The sequence below is a fragment of the Vitis vinifera genome, chromosome 15 (assembly GCF_030704535.1).
Source record: "Vitis vinifera cultivar Pinot Noir 40024 chromosome 15, ASM3070453v1".
In the NCBI taxonomy this organism is placed as follows: Eukaryota; Viridiplantae; Streptophyta; class Magnoliopsida; order Vitales; family Vitaceae; genus Vitis; species Vitis vinifera.
In genome coordinates, this window is record NC_081819.1 from 915,127 (window position 1) to 933,353 (window position 18,227).

General features: G+C 37.6%; 1 protein-coding gene across 1 annotated transcript; it reads left to right on the plus strand.

Annotated features, from left to right (window-relative positions):
* The first annotated feature begins 4,063 nt into the window (after positions 1-4,063).
* LOC104881749 (uncharacterized) lies at positions 4,064-5,693 on the plus strand. The gene is made up of 2 exons (XM_010662927.1): positions 4,064-4,239; positions 4,334-5,693. The coding sequence occupies exons 1-2, from the start codon at positions 4,064-4,066 to the stop codon at positions 5,691-5,693; spliced, it is 1,536 nt and encodes a 511-aa protein (XP_010661229.1).
* The last annotated feature ends 12,534 nt before the right edge of the window (positions 5,694-18,227 follow it).

Genomic DNA, 18,227 nt, shown 5'->3' on the forward strand with positions numbered 1-18,227 from the left:
CTCAGCTCAGATACAAACCTATTAGAAATTATGATAAGTTGTCCATTCTTTTTGGAAAAGATTGAGCAACAGGAAGTCTTGCTGTAGGAGCAAAAGAAAGACAACTTCGTTGGGCCTAGGAACAAAATTTGGATGGCACAAACCCATTAGGATCATCACAACATGGGATCAGAGATGAAACATTTGCTTATTTTTATTTTTACTTTTACTTTTGTTTTGGGGCTATACGTGAAGTTTTGATATCAAAACTCATGGATGATAGTTGGCTATTAGAAATTGATCTATTATATTTTTAGACTTATGAAGACTTCTTTTATTCATTTGCTATAAGGGCTTCTTTTTATTTGTTTGTTATGGAGACTTCTTTTTATTCATTTGTTATGGAAACTTTTTTTTATTCATCTATCTTTTCAGCATGTTATTCAATTATTCCTTTGTTTGGTTAGCTCAAAAATTGAGGAAATTATGCTTTTTTTTTGTTTAGACCAGCTTGTTGTTTCTTGAGTTTTCGATAATTTACAAATTAAATTTCAAATTCTGGACTTCTTCTTTCATTGATTTCTCTTATTATCTACGTTTTTGTAGCCACCGAACAAAGCACAAAGTTCAGTTTGATTGCCTCAGGTGCTTAAGGTGATATGTTTTGTATAAATAGCATCATGGGGTTGTGGAGTGGCACTCTGTATAGTTGGCTAATTTTAGTGGTTGGCTGCTGTTAGAAGTTGTGTAAACCAACTTAAGGATAATCAAATCTGCAACTACTTTTACCTTAGTTTTGATACCCATTTTTACATTTTTATCTAGTCCTTTTTGCTCATGTATCTCTACATTGATCATAGGATATATGTATGAATTCTGCATGTTTCATTATAGATAAATGAGTGGTTATTCAGAGGGTAGTGCACGTAGCCTCCATATCATCTTAGTTCATTCAAAACATTGAGCAGTTTATTATAACATCCTTTCTAGTGCAGGATTACCTTAGTTATATATATATATATATAGATATATAGATATAGATATATATAATTTTTATGATATCAAGTAATAATACATAGAACTCAAAAATATATTTATAGATGAATGTATTCAAAATAAAAGAGAATTATTATATATTATTTTCAAATTTATGTTTCTGTTACTTTCTTAAAGAAACCTTTTGTTGATTTTGAGAATCTCCTTTGATTTTTGTACCCTTTTTTGGTTGATGGCATAAAGATCACAGTAAATAATTACAAATTTCTAACCATTTTTCTAGTCTATTGTTTTGTTTCGTGAAATTGAAAATTTGGTAATAAAAACATTTTTCCAATTTGTAGCACTGAAAACTTGAAGTTGCAAAAAAGGTAAATTCATGGAAGTTTGTGACTGAAATGTGATGGTTTAAATTTCAACCTATGTGGGCTGCAATGGAAATTTCAGTGGCTAAATGTAACTAGTTTCTGCAACATGTTTTTAACATGCTAGGCATGAAAATTTGTTAATATTTTTTTTCTCAATTTTATTAATCCAAATAGTCTAACTATAGATGGAGAATGAACAATACAGATAGTGGTGTGTATCACTGAATACAGTTAGAGCGAGGGAGGGTTGAATGAGATTGATATCTTTCTACCAATCTACTCCAAGAGTTCAATTTTTGTTTTCCTGAAAAAAATTTATTATTCAATAAATTGATAACCATCTAAAACAAATTGTTGATTTTATTTTCCTTCAATTTTTCCTTTACTACTTTTCGTGGTTAACCAAACAAAAGAAAATGAATTCCTTTTTTTTCCCTTGAATTCCATAGATAACCAAACAAGTGAAAAAAGTTATAATCATTTTCTTAACTTTTTCTTTCCTTCTATTTTTCCTCCCAATTTTCTTTCTCTCACATTTTCCGGGAACCAAACATAGCCTTAAAATAAGCATTTAATAAAAAAGTAATAAAATTATATGGAATTCAATTTACAATTAGAAATTTCAAGAATAAAAGTGTTTAAAAAATGAATAGTAAAGTTAACGAGGCACGCCTCTTCAATTAGGTGCACAGCTTGGCAAGCAAGGTGTTATTACTAAGGAGTGGTTGCGCTTTGAACCTAGGTGCACTTAAAGCATGCCTTTTAAAACTATGGTTGTAAGAAACAAAGAGCTAATTTTTAAAAACAAGAATAGGGTAGAAGATAGCTCCAAATATTTTTTATTATTATTTGGTTTTTAGCCTATGATTTATGTTTCTCTTGTTGGCCATTTGGGTTTATTTTAGTTCTATTAAGTAGGATTTGTATGACCATTAAAGAATATGATAAGTGAATGAATATTAAGTTTGTTCTTGTACAATGTTTCAAGATAACTCTCTTGATTATATTGTGGAATATTTCAAATTTGACTTGACTTTCTTCAAATGTCAACCCATAATATCAGTTTGGCTAATTTTTCTCTCTAGGATCGATCACACCCATCCTTTTTACACCTCTGACTTTGTTAGGAGTTGAGAATGCAATCTTTAAAATATATATATATATATATATATATATATATAATTTAAAATATCTCTTATAGGGTACTTGAAAATGCATTCTTTTTTATTTTATTTATAAAAAAAAGAAAAAGAAAAAAGGAAACACTAGGTTTGGCCATGTGTAAGGCAGGTGGATAGTTAGATGATAAAGTTAATGTTATATATTTTTTAATATTATTAATAAAAAAATATGAGAAAATAATTTAGTAAAAAATAAACAAAATTATTAGCTAAAATTTTAAAAAACTTAAATATATATATATATATTTCAAATAGAAATTTGTATTGGTCGCATTTTATAGGCACTATTTCAATTGCAATAAAAACAAACTACTATTGCATTAGATTTCTCATCTCAAAGATGAGAAACAAAATCTTGCTTTTCATCTAATTTAGAAGTTTGTTTTCGTAAAAATGAGTACATGAGAATTGACCGCATAAGAGTTGAATTCTTTTTTTGCGTATTATGGATGTAATTTAATAGTCTAAACTTCAACAACACAGAGAATATCCAAATTCTAAAGTGAGTGGACAAAAAATAAATAAAAGACTATTTTGGAATATTTTCCAGCACTACAGTTGTCATAAGACTTGTAATTGCAAGAGCAGCAAAACACTAATAGTTTAAAACAATTATAAATAGGGGGAATTGTGTTTTGGGCCCAAATACATTGCCCTAATTTATCTCGCCATTTCAGTTTGCCATATATTGTGCCCTGATCCATCCCCACCGGCAGTGCCCTCCGTATTGGTTATATTTACTGGTTATATTTTTTCTATTTTTTTCCCCTTGCATTAGTACAAACATATTTTTCCTCTGTTGGTTGAAATCAAATCTTTCAGCATTATAGTGACTTCATCGTGTGGCAGTCTAGTTAAGTACGATAGTTCGTATGTTAACTTTCTTCGATAAACCCAAGTTATGGTGACCCTATAGTATGAGGTATTGTGGGCTACTTAGTATGTGTAGATAGATTATCATTTCCAACTTCATGAAATCTGTAGCTAACATGAATATAAGTGGTAAATAAAGAAACAAATTAGTTGAATTGATTCAAAACACTAACCACATAGCCATCATATGTACATTTATGAGTGTCAAAAGTAACTGTTATGTTCCCATTGGGATCCAGAGGGTGATAGCAGTATGCAAAAATAGAGAAAGAGTCAACCAATTTGTGAAAAAAAATAATAATAAGTGAAGCAACAAAAGGAAAAGTATATGTATAAATGATATATTATATACTTGACATGGCGACTAATAATAATGTCAACTTCAAAGGCAAAGGCGACATGGGAGAGAAGATCAACCCCATTTTCTATACTATGCATAATTGATTGTTTTATAATATGAAATTTCTGGTATGTTTGTATAGGTTGATGGACGCAACTAATATGATATATTGTTACATTTTTGTGGGAGGCAAACTTGTCCAAAAAAATGATGGGCAATGGGAATACGTGGGTGGAAGAAGCAAAGGTATTCACATATATAAAGGAATGCCATTTGAAGAATTCACCAAAAAAATCTTAGAGAAATTCGACATCTCGTTTGATGCGATGAAGATGCACTACACCCTCAAGTTCAACCCCAGAGTCATCCAAGATTTAGAAGATGAGGATGACTTGGATAAGGTGGTTTCCCACAGTGATGACTTTGCAAATGTATACCTAATAGACTTACCCTGTGTGGAAGGCATTGAAGCAAATATACCGAATACAGAATTGGCAATTGGGTAATGGACGTTAACATGAATGTCTATTTAAAATATTGTGAATATCACTTTTACGCATCACGTAGTTTAATTATGTTAATGTATGTAAATGCAGGGGTCCACCTGCGCCGTTTCCTTCCTCTAATGCATCATGTGATGTAATTCCTAATACTATGATGCTATCAAGAGGTTTTGTGTCGCGTTGTGCAGATAGTGAGTACACCCCTTTGGAATCGATTCATTTTCATGAGGCAATATTAGGGTCGGGACATACATTTAAAAATGCAGAGGAGTTTCGCAACGCAATTTACCAGATGTCATTAGGTGGAAGGTTTGAATACAAGTACAAGAAAAATTCTCCTACGCATATGTCTGCAAAGTGTTCGGCTGAGGGTTGTCCTTGGAAGATAACAGCTCACGCTGTCGAGGGAAATGTCATCTTGCGAGTTCATACTTACCAAGTGAATCATAATCATATAGCTCAGGATGAGTGTTCATCTAAGGTCAAGGTTTCTTCAAAGAGAGGCGCGGTTGTTGTTGAAGATGTGTTTAGAACCACACCAGACTATCTTCCCCATCAAATTTGTAAGGATTTTGAATGTGATCATGGAGTTCAATTGACATATAACCAAGCATGGCACCTTAAAGAGAAGGCAAAAGAGCGCATATATGGAGCTCCACGTGAGTCCTACACGTTTGTCCCTTGGTTATGCCATAGGCTAAGGGAAATCAACCCCGGCACAATTGCGGAGTACACTTTCGATGAAGGTCACTTCATGCAATTGTTCATTGCCCATGCATTTTCAATTCAAGGGTTCATCAAGGGGTGTCGACCAGTATTGGCTATTGATTCTTGCCATCTAAGTGGACCATACAAGGGAGCTCTTTTGTCTGCCATTGCATATGATGCAGATGATGGAATGTTCCCTCTTACCCTTGGTGTGGTCAGTTCAGAAAATTATGAGGATTGGTATTGGTTTTTGGAGAAATTAAAGGGGGTCTTAGATGGTAAAGAAGTTGTTATTATATCTGATAGACATCAAGGAATCTTGTGTAGTGTTCCCGAGTTGTTCGGGATAGGAAATCATGCATATTGTTATCGACATGTTAAGGAAAACTTTTCTAGCTTCTTGAATAAGCAAAACATTAGAGGAAAGAAAGGGAAAGAAGATGCTTTGTTACTTCTAGACAGCATTGCATATGCTAGGTTGGAGATAGACTACAACGAGTCATTTGAAAAACTTGTGCGCTTCAATGACAACGTCGATAAATGGGTTGTGGAAAAAAATCCAGAACATTGGGCAATGTCAAAGTTTCTAAAAAAACGATGGGATAAAATGACAAGTAACATTGCAGAGTCCTTCAATGCGTGGTTAAGAGATGAGCATCACCAAACAATTTATACGTTATTATTAATGCACATGGATAAGCTTGTAGCCATGTTGTACACCCATATGCGTGGTACAGAAAAGTGAAAGAGCGTGGTTGGACCGAAAACTGAAGAGAAGCTAATGTCAAATATCATGAGGTCTGGTCCGATTAGTGTGTTGCCATATTTGGGGGGGACGTTTAAGGTGTTTACCGGGGAGGTTTATTTGGTTGTCGATATCAATCAAAGTACGTGTACTTGCATGACATGGCAAATGTCCGGCTTGCCATGTTCACACGTATGTGCTGTCATCCGCACACTCAGACATGACGTGTATGACTATATTGACCCATGTTTTAATGTCTCCACCCAACATTTGATTTACTCTGGTTAGTTTCAACCATTACCAACACACAATATGCCGAAAGTTTGTGAGGATGGGAGTTTGCAAGATTGCGCCGGCAACTTCTTTTCTGCTCTCCAACCCCCTCATGTCAAACGTCCTCCAGGAAGACCCCGCCAAAGGTGCATTGAGTCACAGTTTACCATGACATAGGTCACAACCGCTCTAAATGTAATAATCTGTTACCATGACATAAAAAATGTTTGTGCTTGTACGATTCTCATACTTTGTATCAGCCCATACATTCTATTGTAGGGTAAATGGTACGGTATTGTTGTTTTCATTCCTATGTATTGGGCCGGTTATAGGCACGATGCACTATCTTGTTATTTTCATGATTTATAGTTGCTTTGCTTAACCTACTTAATTAAAAGTGCAATTTGAATGTGGTTTCTTTGAAGTTGTTATTTAATTCCATCAGTGTATCTATATTATCAAGCATTTGTGGTTCCACCTACTAAAAAATGTCTTTCCATTTGCCTTGAATGAGATATACTCGTTTCACACTTTGTAAGCATTGCAGTTATAATCTTGTAATTCATATGATCTGTTGGCAATAGCATAGTACTTCACTCACATGTTTGCACCCAAACTATCATGCCACGAGGCGACCACCGAGATGAGCTATCATATCTGGAGGCATTTCTCATTGATTCGATTATGATGGGGAGATGGATTGATGTTGGATATGTGATGATGATGCACATGCTTGCATGTTGTGAGAGCTCCACACGCTTTCTCCCCTATGGTCGTTTTCTGACACGCGTATTCAAGGATGCGGGGGTTGATTTGAGCAGGGAGCAGGACTTTGAGGCCCCAAGTAGTTATGACACATATGATGAGCAATCATTGGCCCATATGAAGTTTGAGAAGGGCCCCGATGGATTGTGGATTAGGAAAGTGGAGCGACCAGTACCACAGCCTGCCGTTGAAGAGGAGGCAGAGATTGGGGAGATGGAGGGTGGGATTGCCCCTCAGAGAGATATGAGCATACACAGACTGAGTTTGATATCCATGCACAGCAGTCCGAGGGTTGCTAGTTGGGGGCGACTATATTAGGGGGGATGACTTCTGAGGCAATGCACACAGCGGGAACATCTTCGCACCCATCATTCACTGATCCACCTCATGCGCATACATCACCTCATCAAGCTCCATACGGGCCTAGTCAGGCTTGGATGGATTTAGGTGCTCAGATCAGCTCACTGGGCGCTCAGATTGAGGAGCTTGCAGTTGTCAAGGATATGCGATTCTACTCTATGGAGGATCGCATGGATCATTATCAGACAGGCTTCACCGAGCAATTCCAGTGTATGCAACAGAGATTGCAGAGTATTGAGGATCGTATTGATCAGTAGCATGCTACCTTTGCGCATATCCTCCAGAGGCTTGATCGCTAGGACAGTCATCATGAGGACATGATGGCTTACATCTGATCAGTGTTTCCACCACCACCACCTCCTAAGCCGTGATAGCAGTGAGAGCTATTTAGGATTAGCATACGTAGATGCAAATCATTGCCATCTTTGTTTCTGTTGTCTATGTTTACTCTATATTTCACTTGACTATATATATATGTCTATGTTTATGTCTATATATGTCTATGTTTCCTCTATATTTCAGCTGACTATATATATATATATGATTTCTTTTATCTTATGTGAATTATATGTTTACTTTTGATTAGTATTATATAGCCTTTGATTAACGCGTGATAAATGGATTATCGTGTGATGGTACTCATTATAAAAAATACTGGAAAATTTTTTATATGATGCTGCTGGTTTTGGGCTGGTCTTCTGGTGAGCTTTAATACCTCTGTAATTAAGGTAGTCAAGGTTATTACTGAAATTTTTTTCATAAACTTGTGTAGGTTGCTTAGAAAACCAAACCAAGACCAACAAATTTGCCCTCTCTAGCAGAGCCATCTTTATGATCACAGATAAACTTGCTTGCTCAAGTGTTTAATATGAATCTGTATCCCTCCTTCATTATTACTACAAACATGATGCAGAAGAATCCAACAGGATGGGAAGGACCAAGTTGCTTAAGCTGGACTAACAGTTAGCTTGGATTTGTAGTCCTTATTCTATATGAATTTGTTTTGTTTTGTTTTGTTTTATTACAGTTTAAGAGACAACTATTTGGTTCCTAGTATTTTCAAGTAGAGTATTGCTATTTAAGTGAACTGGACTCATTGGTTTGCTTCTTTCAACTTAACACATGTTATGAGGGATCCTAATTTTGTGAAAAATTACATCATGGGTCATTAGGTCATCAGATACCTGAACAAGCAAAAACAGTTTTCCAATGAAGTATTTTTCTCTTAAGCGGTCATGTGAGTTTGTAAGTAGTGTGAATGGCTAAGATTAGAGGTGAAGCTTTGTGTTGTGAGGAAGTTGGTCTAATGGAATTTAAAAAAAAGAAATAGAAACAGACTACTTATTGTATAGAAAACTAATGTAACAGTACCAAAAAAGAGGCTGAACTATAACAATTATCCTTCAAAGAAGGATATGACAACATAAACAGTACAACACAAAGGAATGAAAAAAACACAACAGAAACTAACAAAGCTATGCAACTCAAGATGAGAAAAAAGTCCTAAAAAAGGGCATTAAAAGTGAGGTCCCAAAATTACCACATTGGAATTTATGGGTTGCAGAGATAGAGGTTACTAATCTATATGGGTCTTGGTTTTTCTTTGATTCCCGTTTTAAATGGGAGTTGTGCTAGTTTTAGCTGAAAGTGGGAGAGTCCTAGAAGGTGAGTTGTTTGTTAGGTTAATCAGCCTTCGAGTTTATTTATGGTTCAATGAATTCTCCAGAGAAGTGGGTGATCGGTGTTTGGTTGCAAAATCAATGAATTCATTTATGGGTTCAATGAAGGCATAGTCAATAGAAGTTGTTATTATTATTATTATTATTATTATTATTATTATTATTATTAATGATTCTCATATTAAGGGGCCCAAGGGCAATTTTTTTAACTATTTGTTTCCAAAATCAAAACAATAAGTATGGGGAAAAAAAATGTGGGTGCTAAACAATAACTATTTGTTTCCAAAATCAAAACAATAAGTATGTGAAAAAAATTATGTGGGTGCTAAAAAATTTTGTATGAAGTTAAAGTAAAACCTTCATCTTTCAACCGATCCATCTGATCGGCTGTTACAGGCGAGGGTGTGTGCTACCGGTCATCCATAGAGGTAACCGGTCGACCGGTTACAATTTCCTGGTCGATTACCGGTCGTGGACCGGTCGAGGTGGCCCACTCATTATCTCTCACACAGTTGCTTGCATCTTGGAGAGTCAACATTGTATGACTGTGGTTTTGCATTATATGGGGTTAAATTATGAACTAGTAATTGGTTGTTGAAATGAAATTGTTTTTTAAGTTTTCAATGTGATTTGCCTTGGATCCATGTCCGAAGGGCCTCACACAGGGCCGGTGAAGGGGATAATACAAGGCACCATTCGAAAGTTATCACTGCCCTCACAGAAAGGCTACAGGTTACTTCAATTATGCAATCGTATATGGAAGGGGTCCTTCAAATTATATCCAGTTATAGTATGGTTATATAATGCATTCAGATAAAATTTCAAGATTATAAATACAGTAACTAATAGATCAACATGTCCATTATGTCAAGACTTAAGTAATGGTAATAATTCAAAAAACATTATGAATTATGTATATCAATTGATATTTTGTTGTTGTTTATATTTAATTCAAAACTCCTAACACAAGTATGATCATAACATGTTAATTCAGTTTCGTTCCTTGTAGTCTCCACATTCGCTTTACTCAGCTGTAGCAACCATCAACTCATCAAACTTCTCGGTTGTGCGAACCAAAAATTCAATCTAAAAGCGAACAAAACAAAGAGCGTCAAGTCAGTCTCGCATCCTCCAAGGTGCCTTGAAACAGTAGGAATTAATGACTCATAATAAATTAATATGATATCATGTCACAACTTGGATGTTTTCTTCCCCTTTTTTATGCCCACATACAATACTTATATAAATCAAGGCATTTAAAAGATACTACGTCACTTGAAATTAGTTTGTCATGGTAGGCAACATTATGTGACATCGAAAGTAAGGAGGATGAAAATAGGAAGAAGGGAGGTTTGAAAGAATATTGAACAAAGAAATGAGCAAAGAATTTTGCGAAAATCATTTCAAATCCTTCAAGTTAGGTAGCCTTGTACACCTTGTACAATTACCACATTGGCCTTGTACACTTACTATAAATGTCTTGTACAGTTGGAGAAATCCTACATAGCTACAGCTGAATGAGTGTAAATGGGCGGGATAGCCACTCGTCGATGTCATGGATCAATGAAAAGGGGGAAAATGAAACCCAATTTAGGTTCCCATTCATCATACATGTGCTAGCACATTCCAATAAATGTGTATGAAGGGAAATGAGGGGGGGAGTACGAGGCATGTCCCCATTTGAAAAAAGAAATGAGCAAAGAATTTTGCGAAAATCGTTTGAAATCCTTCAAGTTAGCTAGCCTTGTACACCCTTGTACAATAAGCATATTGGCCTTGTACACATAGTGTAAATGCCTTCTACAGTTGGAGAAATCTGACATAGCTACAGTTGAATGAGTGTAAATGGGCGGGATAGCCACTCGCCCATGTCATAGGTCAGTAAAAGGGGCAAAAATGAAACCCAATTTAGGTTCCCATTCATCATACATGTGCTAGCAAATTCCAATGAATGTGTACGAACGGAAATGAGGGGGGAGTATGAGGCATGTCCCCATTTGAAAAAACAAATGAGCAAAGAATTATGCGAAAATCGTTTGAAATCCTTCAAGTTAGGTAGCCTTGTACACCCTCGTACAGTTAACACATTAGCTATGTACACTTAGTGTAAATTCCTTGTACAGTTGGAGAAATCCTACATAGCTACAACTGAATGAGTGTAAATGGGTCGGATAGCCACTCGCCGATGTCATGGGTCAGTGAAAATGGGGAAAATGAAACCCAATTTAGGTTCAAATTCATCACACGTGTGCTAGCACATTCCAATAAATGTGTACGAAGGGAAATGAGGGGGAAGTACGAGGCATGTCCCCATTTGAAAAAAGAAAGGAGCAAAAAATTTTGCGACAATCTTTTGAAATCCTTCAAGTTAAGTAGCCTTGTACACTCTTGTACAGTTAGCACATTAGCCTTGTACACTTAGTGTAAATGCCTTGTACATTTGGAGAAATTCGACATAGCTACAGCTGAATGAGTGTAAATGGGTAGGATAGCCACTCGTCGATGTCATGGGTCAGTGAAAATGGGGAAAATGAAACCTAATTTAGGTTCCCATTCATCATACGTGTGCTAGCACATTCCAATGAATGTGTACGAAGGGAAATGAGGAGGGAGTACGAGGCATGTCCCCATTTGAAAAAAGAATTGAGCAAAGAATTTTTCAAAAATCGTTTGATATCCTTCAGGTTTGGTAGCCTTGTACACCCTTGTACAGTTAGCACATTGGCCTTGTACACTTAGTGTAGATGCCTTGTATAGTTGGAGAAATCCGACATAGCTACAGTTGAATGAGTGTAAATAGGCGGGATAGCCACTCGCCCATGTCATGGGTCAGTGAAAATGGGGAAAATGAAACCCAATTTAGGTTCCCATTCATCATACGTGTGCTAACACATTCCAATGAATGTGTATGAAGGGAAATGACGGGGGAGTACGAGGCATGTCCCCATGTGAAAAAAGAAATGAGCAAAGAATTTTGCGAAAATCGTTTGAAATCCTTCAAGTTAAGTAGCCTCGTACACCCTTGTACAGTTAGCACATTGGCCTTGTACACTTACTGTAAATACCTTGTACAGTTGGAGAAATCTAACATAGCTACTGTTGAATGAGTGTAAATGGGCAGGATGGCCACTCGCCGATGTCATGGGTCACTGAAAATGGGGAAAATGAAACCCAATTTAGGTTCCCATTCATCATACGTGTGCTAGCACATTCCAATGAATGTGTACAAAGGGAAATGAGGGGGGAGTACGAGGCATGTCCCCATTTGAAAAAAGAAATGAGCAAAGAATTTTGCGAAAATCGTTTGAAATGCTTCAAGTTAGGTAGCCTTGTGCACCCTTGTACAGTTAGCACATTGGCCTTGTACACTTAGTGTAAATGCCTTGTACAGTTGGAGAAACCAAACATAGCTACAGCTGAATGAGTGTAAATGGGCGGGATAGCCACTTGCCAATGTCATGGGTCAGTGAAAAGGAGGAAAATGAAACCCAATTTAAGTTCCCATTCATCATACGTGTGCTAGCACATTCCAATGAATGTCTACGAAGGGAGATGAGGGGGGAGTATGACGCATGTCCCCATTCGAAAAAATAAATGAGCAAAGAATTTTTCAAAAGTCGTTTCAAATCGTTCAGGTTAGATAGTCGTGTACACCCTTGTACAGTTAGCACATTGGCCTTGTACACTTAGTTTAAATTAGTTGGAGAAATCCGACATAGCTACAGTTGAATGAGTGTAAATGGGCGGGATCGCCACTCGCCCATGTCATGGGTGAGTGAAAGGTGGGAAAATGAAACCCAATTTAGGTTCCCATTCTATATACGTGTGCTAGCACATTCCAATGAATGTGTACGAAGGGAAATGAGGGAGGAGTAGGAGGCATGTCACCATTTGAAAAAAGAAATGAGCAAAGAATTTTGCGAAAATCGTTTGAAATCCTTCAAGTTAGGTAGCCTTGTACACCCTTGTACAGTTAGCACATTGGCCTTGTACACTCAGTGTAAATGCCTTGTACATTTGGGGAAATCCGACATAGCTATAGCTGAATGAGTGTAAATGGGCGGGATAGCCACTCGCCGATGTCATGGGTTAGTGAAAATAGGGAAAATGAAATCCAATTTAGGTTCTCATTCATCATACGTGTGCTAGCACATTCCAATGAATGTGTACGAAGGGAAATGAGTAGGGAGTACGAGGCATGTCCCCATTTGAAAAAATAAATGAGCAAAGAATTTTTCAAAAATCGTTTGAAATCCTTCAAGTTAGGTAGCCTTGTACACCCTCGTACAGTTAACACATTAGCTATGTACACTTAGTGTAAATGCCTTGTACAGTTGGAGAAATCCTACATAGCTACAACTGAATGAGTGTAAATGGGCGGGATAGCCACTCGCCGATGTCATGGGTCAGTGAAAATGGGGAAAATGAAACCCAATTTAGGTTCAAATTCATCACACGTGTGCTAGCACATTCCAATAAATGTGTACGAAGGGAAATGAGGGGGAAGTACGAGGCATGTCCCCATTTGAAAAAAGAAAGGAGCAAAAAATTTTGCGAAAATCTTTTGAAATCCTTCAAGTTAAGTAGCCTTGTACACTCTTGTACAGTTAGCACATTAGCCTTGTACACTTAGTGTAAATGCCTTGTACATTTGGAGAAATTCGACATAGCTACAGCTGAATGAGTGTAAATGGGTAGGATAGCCACTCGTCAATGTCATGGGTCAGTGAAAATGGGGAAAATGAAACCTAATTTAGGTTCCCATTCATCATACGTGTGCTAGCACATTCCAATGAATGTGTACGAAGGGAAATGAGGAGGGAGTACGAGGCATGTCCCCATTTGAAAAAAGAATTGAGCAAAGAATTTTTCAAAAATCGTTTGATATCCTTCAAGTTTGGTAGCCTTGTACACCCTTGTACAGTTAGCACATTGGCCTTGTACACTTAGTGTAGATGCCTTGTATAGTTGGAGAAATCCGACATAGCTACAGTTGAATGAGTGTAAATGGGCGGGATAGCCACTCGCCCATGTCATGGGTCAGTGAAAATGGGGAAAATGAAACCCAATTTAGGTTCCCATTCATCATACGTGTGCTAACACATTCCAATGAATGTGTATGAAGGGAAATGACGGGGGAGTACGAGGCATGTCCCCATGTGAAAAAAGAAATGAGCAAAGAATTTTGCGAAAATCGTTTGAAATCCTTCAAGTTAAGTAGCCTCGTACACCCTTGTACAGTTAGCACATTGGCCTTGTACACTTACTGTAAATACCTTGTACAGTTGGAGAAATCTAACATAGCTACTGTTGAATGAGTGTAAATGGGCAGGATGGCCACTCGCCGATGTCATGGGTCAGTGAAAATGGGGAAAATGAAACCCAATTTAGGTTCCCATTCATCATACGTGTGCTAGCACATTCCAATGAATGTGTACAAAGGGAAATGAGGGGGGAGTACGAGGCATGTCCCCATTTGAAAAAAGAAATGAGCAAAGAATTTTGCGAAAATCGTTTGAAATGCTTCAAGTTAGGTAGCCTTGTGCACCCTTGTACAGTTAGCACATTGGCCATGTACACTTAGTGTAAATGCCTTGTACAGTTGGAGAAACCAAACATAGCTACAGCTGAATGAGTGTAAATGGGCGGGATAGCCACTTGCCAATGTCATGGGTCAGTGAAAAGGAGGAAAATGAAACCCAATTTAAGTTCCCATTCATCATACGTGTGCTAGCACATTCCAATGAATGTCTACGAAGGGAGATGAGGGGGGAGTATGAAGCATGTCCCCATTCGAAAAAATAAATGAGCAAAGAATTTTTCAAAAATGGTTTCAAATCGTTCAGGTTAGATAGTCGTGTACACCCTTGTACAGTTAGCACATTGGCCTTGTACACTTAGTTGAAATGCCTTGTATAGTTGGAGAAATCCGACATAGCTACAATTGAATGAGTGTAAATGGGCGGGATCGCCACTCGCCCATGTCATGGGTGAGTGAAAGGTGGGAAAATGAAACCCAATTTAGGTTCCCATTCTATATACGTGTGCTAGCACATTCCAATGAATGTGTACGAAGGGAAATGAGGGAGGAGTAGGAGGCATGTCACCATTTGAAAAAAGAAATGAGCAAAGAATTTTGCGAAAATCGTTTGAAATCCTTCAAGTTAGGTAGCCTTGTACACCCTTGTACAGTTAGCACATTGGCCTTGTACACTTAGTGTAAATGCCTTGTACATTTGGGGAAATCCGACATAGCTACAGCTGAATGAGTGTAAATGGGCGGGATAGCCACTCGCCGATGTCATGGGTTAGTGAAAATAGGGAAAATGAAATCCAATTTAGGTTCTCATTCATCATACGTGTGCTAGCACATTCCAATGAATGTGTACGAAGGGAAATGAGTAGGGAGTACGAGGCATGTCCCCATTTGAAAAAATAAATGAGCAAAGAATTTTTCAAAAATCGTTTGAAATCCTTCAAGTTAGGTAGCCTTGTACACCCTCGTACAGTTAACACATTAGCTATGTACACTTAGTGTAAATGCCTTGTACAGTTGGAGAAATCCTACATAGCTACAACTGAATGAGTGTAAATGGGCGGGATAGCCACTCGCCGATGTCATGGGTTAGTGAAAATAGGGAAAATGAAATCCAATTTAGGTTCTCATTCATCATACGTGTGCTAGCACATTCCAATGAATGTGTACGAAGGGAAATGAGTAGGGAGTACGAGGCATGTCCCCATTTAAAAAAATAAATGAGCAAAGAATTTTTCAAAAATCGTTTGAACTCCTTCAAGTTAGGTAGCCTTGTACACCCTCGTACAGTTAACACATTAGCTATGTACACTTAGTGTAAATACCTTGTACAGTTGGAGAAATCCTACATAGCTACAACTGAATGAGTGTAAATGGGCGGGATAGCCACTCGCCGATGTCATCGGTCAGTGAAAATGGGGAAAATGAAACCCAATTTAGGTTCAAATTCATCATACGTGTGCTAGCACATTCCAATGAATGTGTACGAAGGGAAATGAGGAGGAGGTACGAGGATGTCCCAATTTGAAAAAATAAATGAGCAAAGAATTTTTCGAAAATCGTTTGAAATCGTTCAAGTTAGATAGTCGTGTACACCCTTGTACAGTTAGCTCATTGGCCTTGTACACTTAGAGTAAATGCCTTGTATAGTTGGAGAAATCCGACATAACTACAATTGAATGAGTGTAAATGGGCGGGATAGCCACTCGCCCATGTCATGGGTCAGTGAAAGGTGGGAAAATGAAACCTAATTTAGGTTCCCATTCATCATACGTGTGCTACCACATTCCAATGAATGTGTACGAAGGGAAATGAGGGGGGAGCACGAGGCATGTCCCCATGTGAAAAAAGAAATGAGCAAAGAATTTTGCGAAAATCGTTTGAAATCCTTCAAGTTAGGTAGCCTTGTACACCCTTGTAGAGTTAGCACATTGGCCTTGTACACTTAGTGTAAATGCCTTGTACAGTTGGAGAAATCCGACATAGCTACTGTTGAATGAGTGTAAATGGGCGGGATAGCCACTCGTCGATGTCATGGGTCAGTGAAAATGGGGAAAATGAAACCCAATTTAGGTTCCCATTCATCATACGTGTGCTAGCACATTCCAATGAATGTGTACAAAGGGAAATGAGGGGGGAGTTCGAGGCATGTCCCCATTTGAAAAAAGAAATGAGCAAAGAATTTTGCGAAAATTGTTTGAAATCCTTCAAGTTAGGTAACTTTGTACACCCTTGTACAGTTAGCACATTGCCCTTGTACACTTAGTGTAAATGCCTTGTACAGTTGGAGAAATCAGACATAGCTACAGTTGAATGAGTGTAAATGGGCGGGATTGCCACTCGCCGATGTCATGGGTTAGTGAAAATGGGGAAAATGAAACCCAATTTAGGTTCCCATTCATCATACGTGTGCTAGCACATTCCAATGAATGTGTACGAAGGGAAATGAGGGGGGAGTACGAGGCATGTCCCGATTTGAAAAAAGAAATGAGCAAAGAATTTTTCAAAAATCGTTTTAAATCCTTCAAGATAGGTAGCCTTGTACATTCTTGTACAGTTAGCGCATTGGTCTTGTACACTTAGTGTAAATGCCTTGTACAGTTGGGGAAAGCCTACATAACTATAGTTGAATGAGTGTAAATTGGCGGGATAGCCAGTTGCCAATGTCATGGGTCAGTGAAAAGGGGGAAAATGAAACCCAATTTATGTTCCCATTCATCATACATGTGCTAGCACGTTCCAATGAATATGTACGAAGGGAAATGAGGAGGGAGTACGAGGCATGTCCCCCTTTGAAAAAAGAAATGAGCAAAGAATTTTGCGAAAATCGTTTGAAATCCTTCAAGTTAAGTGGCCTTGTACACCCTTGTACAGTTAGCACATTGGCCTTGTACACTTAGTGTAAATGCCTTGTACAATTGGACAAATCCATAATAGGGACGACCAAACAAGTGCATATGGGTGGGAAAACAATGCTTCCACTCTCATAGATAAGGGAAAAGGATGAAAAAGTTAAGCCTCGTTTCGCTTCATATGCATCACTAGTAAGGGAGCTAATAGAATGAATTAACATGGTAGCCATCACATAAAATGTGTGCAATGAGGCACCATTCAAGCAATATGTGTGAGGAATGTCCCCAACGATTGGAAAAAGTAAATGAGTAAGTTTTTCAAAATCACTTGAAACCCTTAAGATACACGCCCTTGTAGACCCTTGTACATTTAGTACATTGGCCTTGTACACTTAGTGGAAATGTCTTGTACAGTTGCAGGAAATTGACCTAGGTACACCTTAACGAGTGCATATGGGCCGATTAACCACTTCCCAATGTCATGGCTCAATGAAAATGGCGAAAATGAAACTCAATTTAGTTTCCTATTCATCATAAGTGCACTAACTAGTCCCCACAACTCCCTTTCTGCATTATACCCATTTATTCTCTAGAATATAAACTCAACAACCAGATTATAAAGTGAGGAATTTTCAAACAGTTGAAATGCCAATTTTTAGGAGATCTTTTCTGAAGGATTAACTGGAAGATTCTTTCATTTACTTAGTTTGTGCTTCATTCGTATGAGGCAAGATGGATATGATCAAAGCCTCATTTATACCCCACCCTGTACCCTAAAACACGCTGTTATTAAGTTCAAAAATTTTCAAGAACACCCCAACACCAGATCAAAACGGACGTCTTTCCTCAAATCTTGTAAATAAACATCCACCACATCATCAAAGGAACCAACATGAAATCAAAATCTCAGAAAATTTAATCACACCCACCCTCATTTCGATTTGGGAATGATGATGATCACATACATGCAAAGGCTTTTCTGAGTTGCTCACAATCCTTGGCTGCACGATTGGGGGACATTCATAGTTGGCTTCGTCTTTGACCATGGTGTTTACGGAGGGAAAGAAAG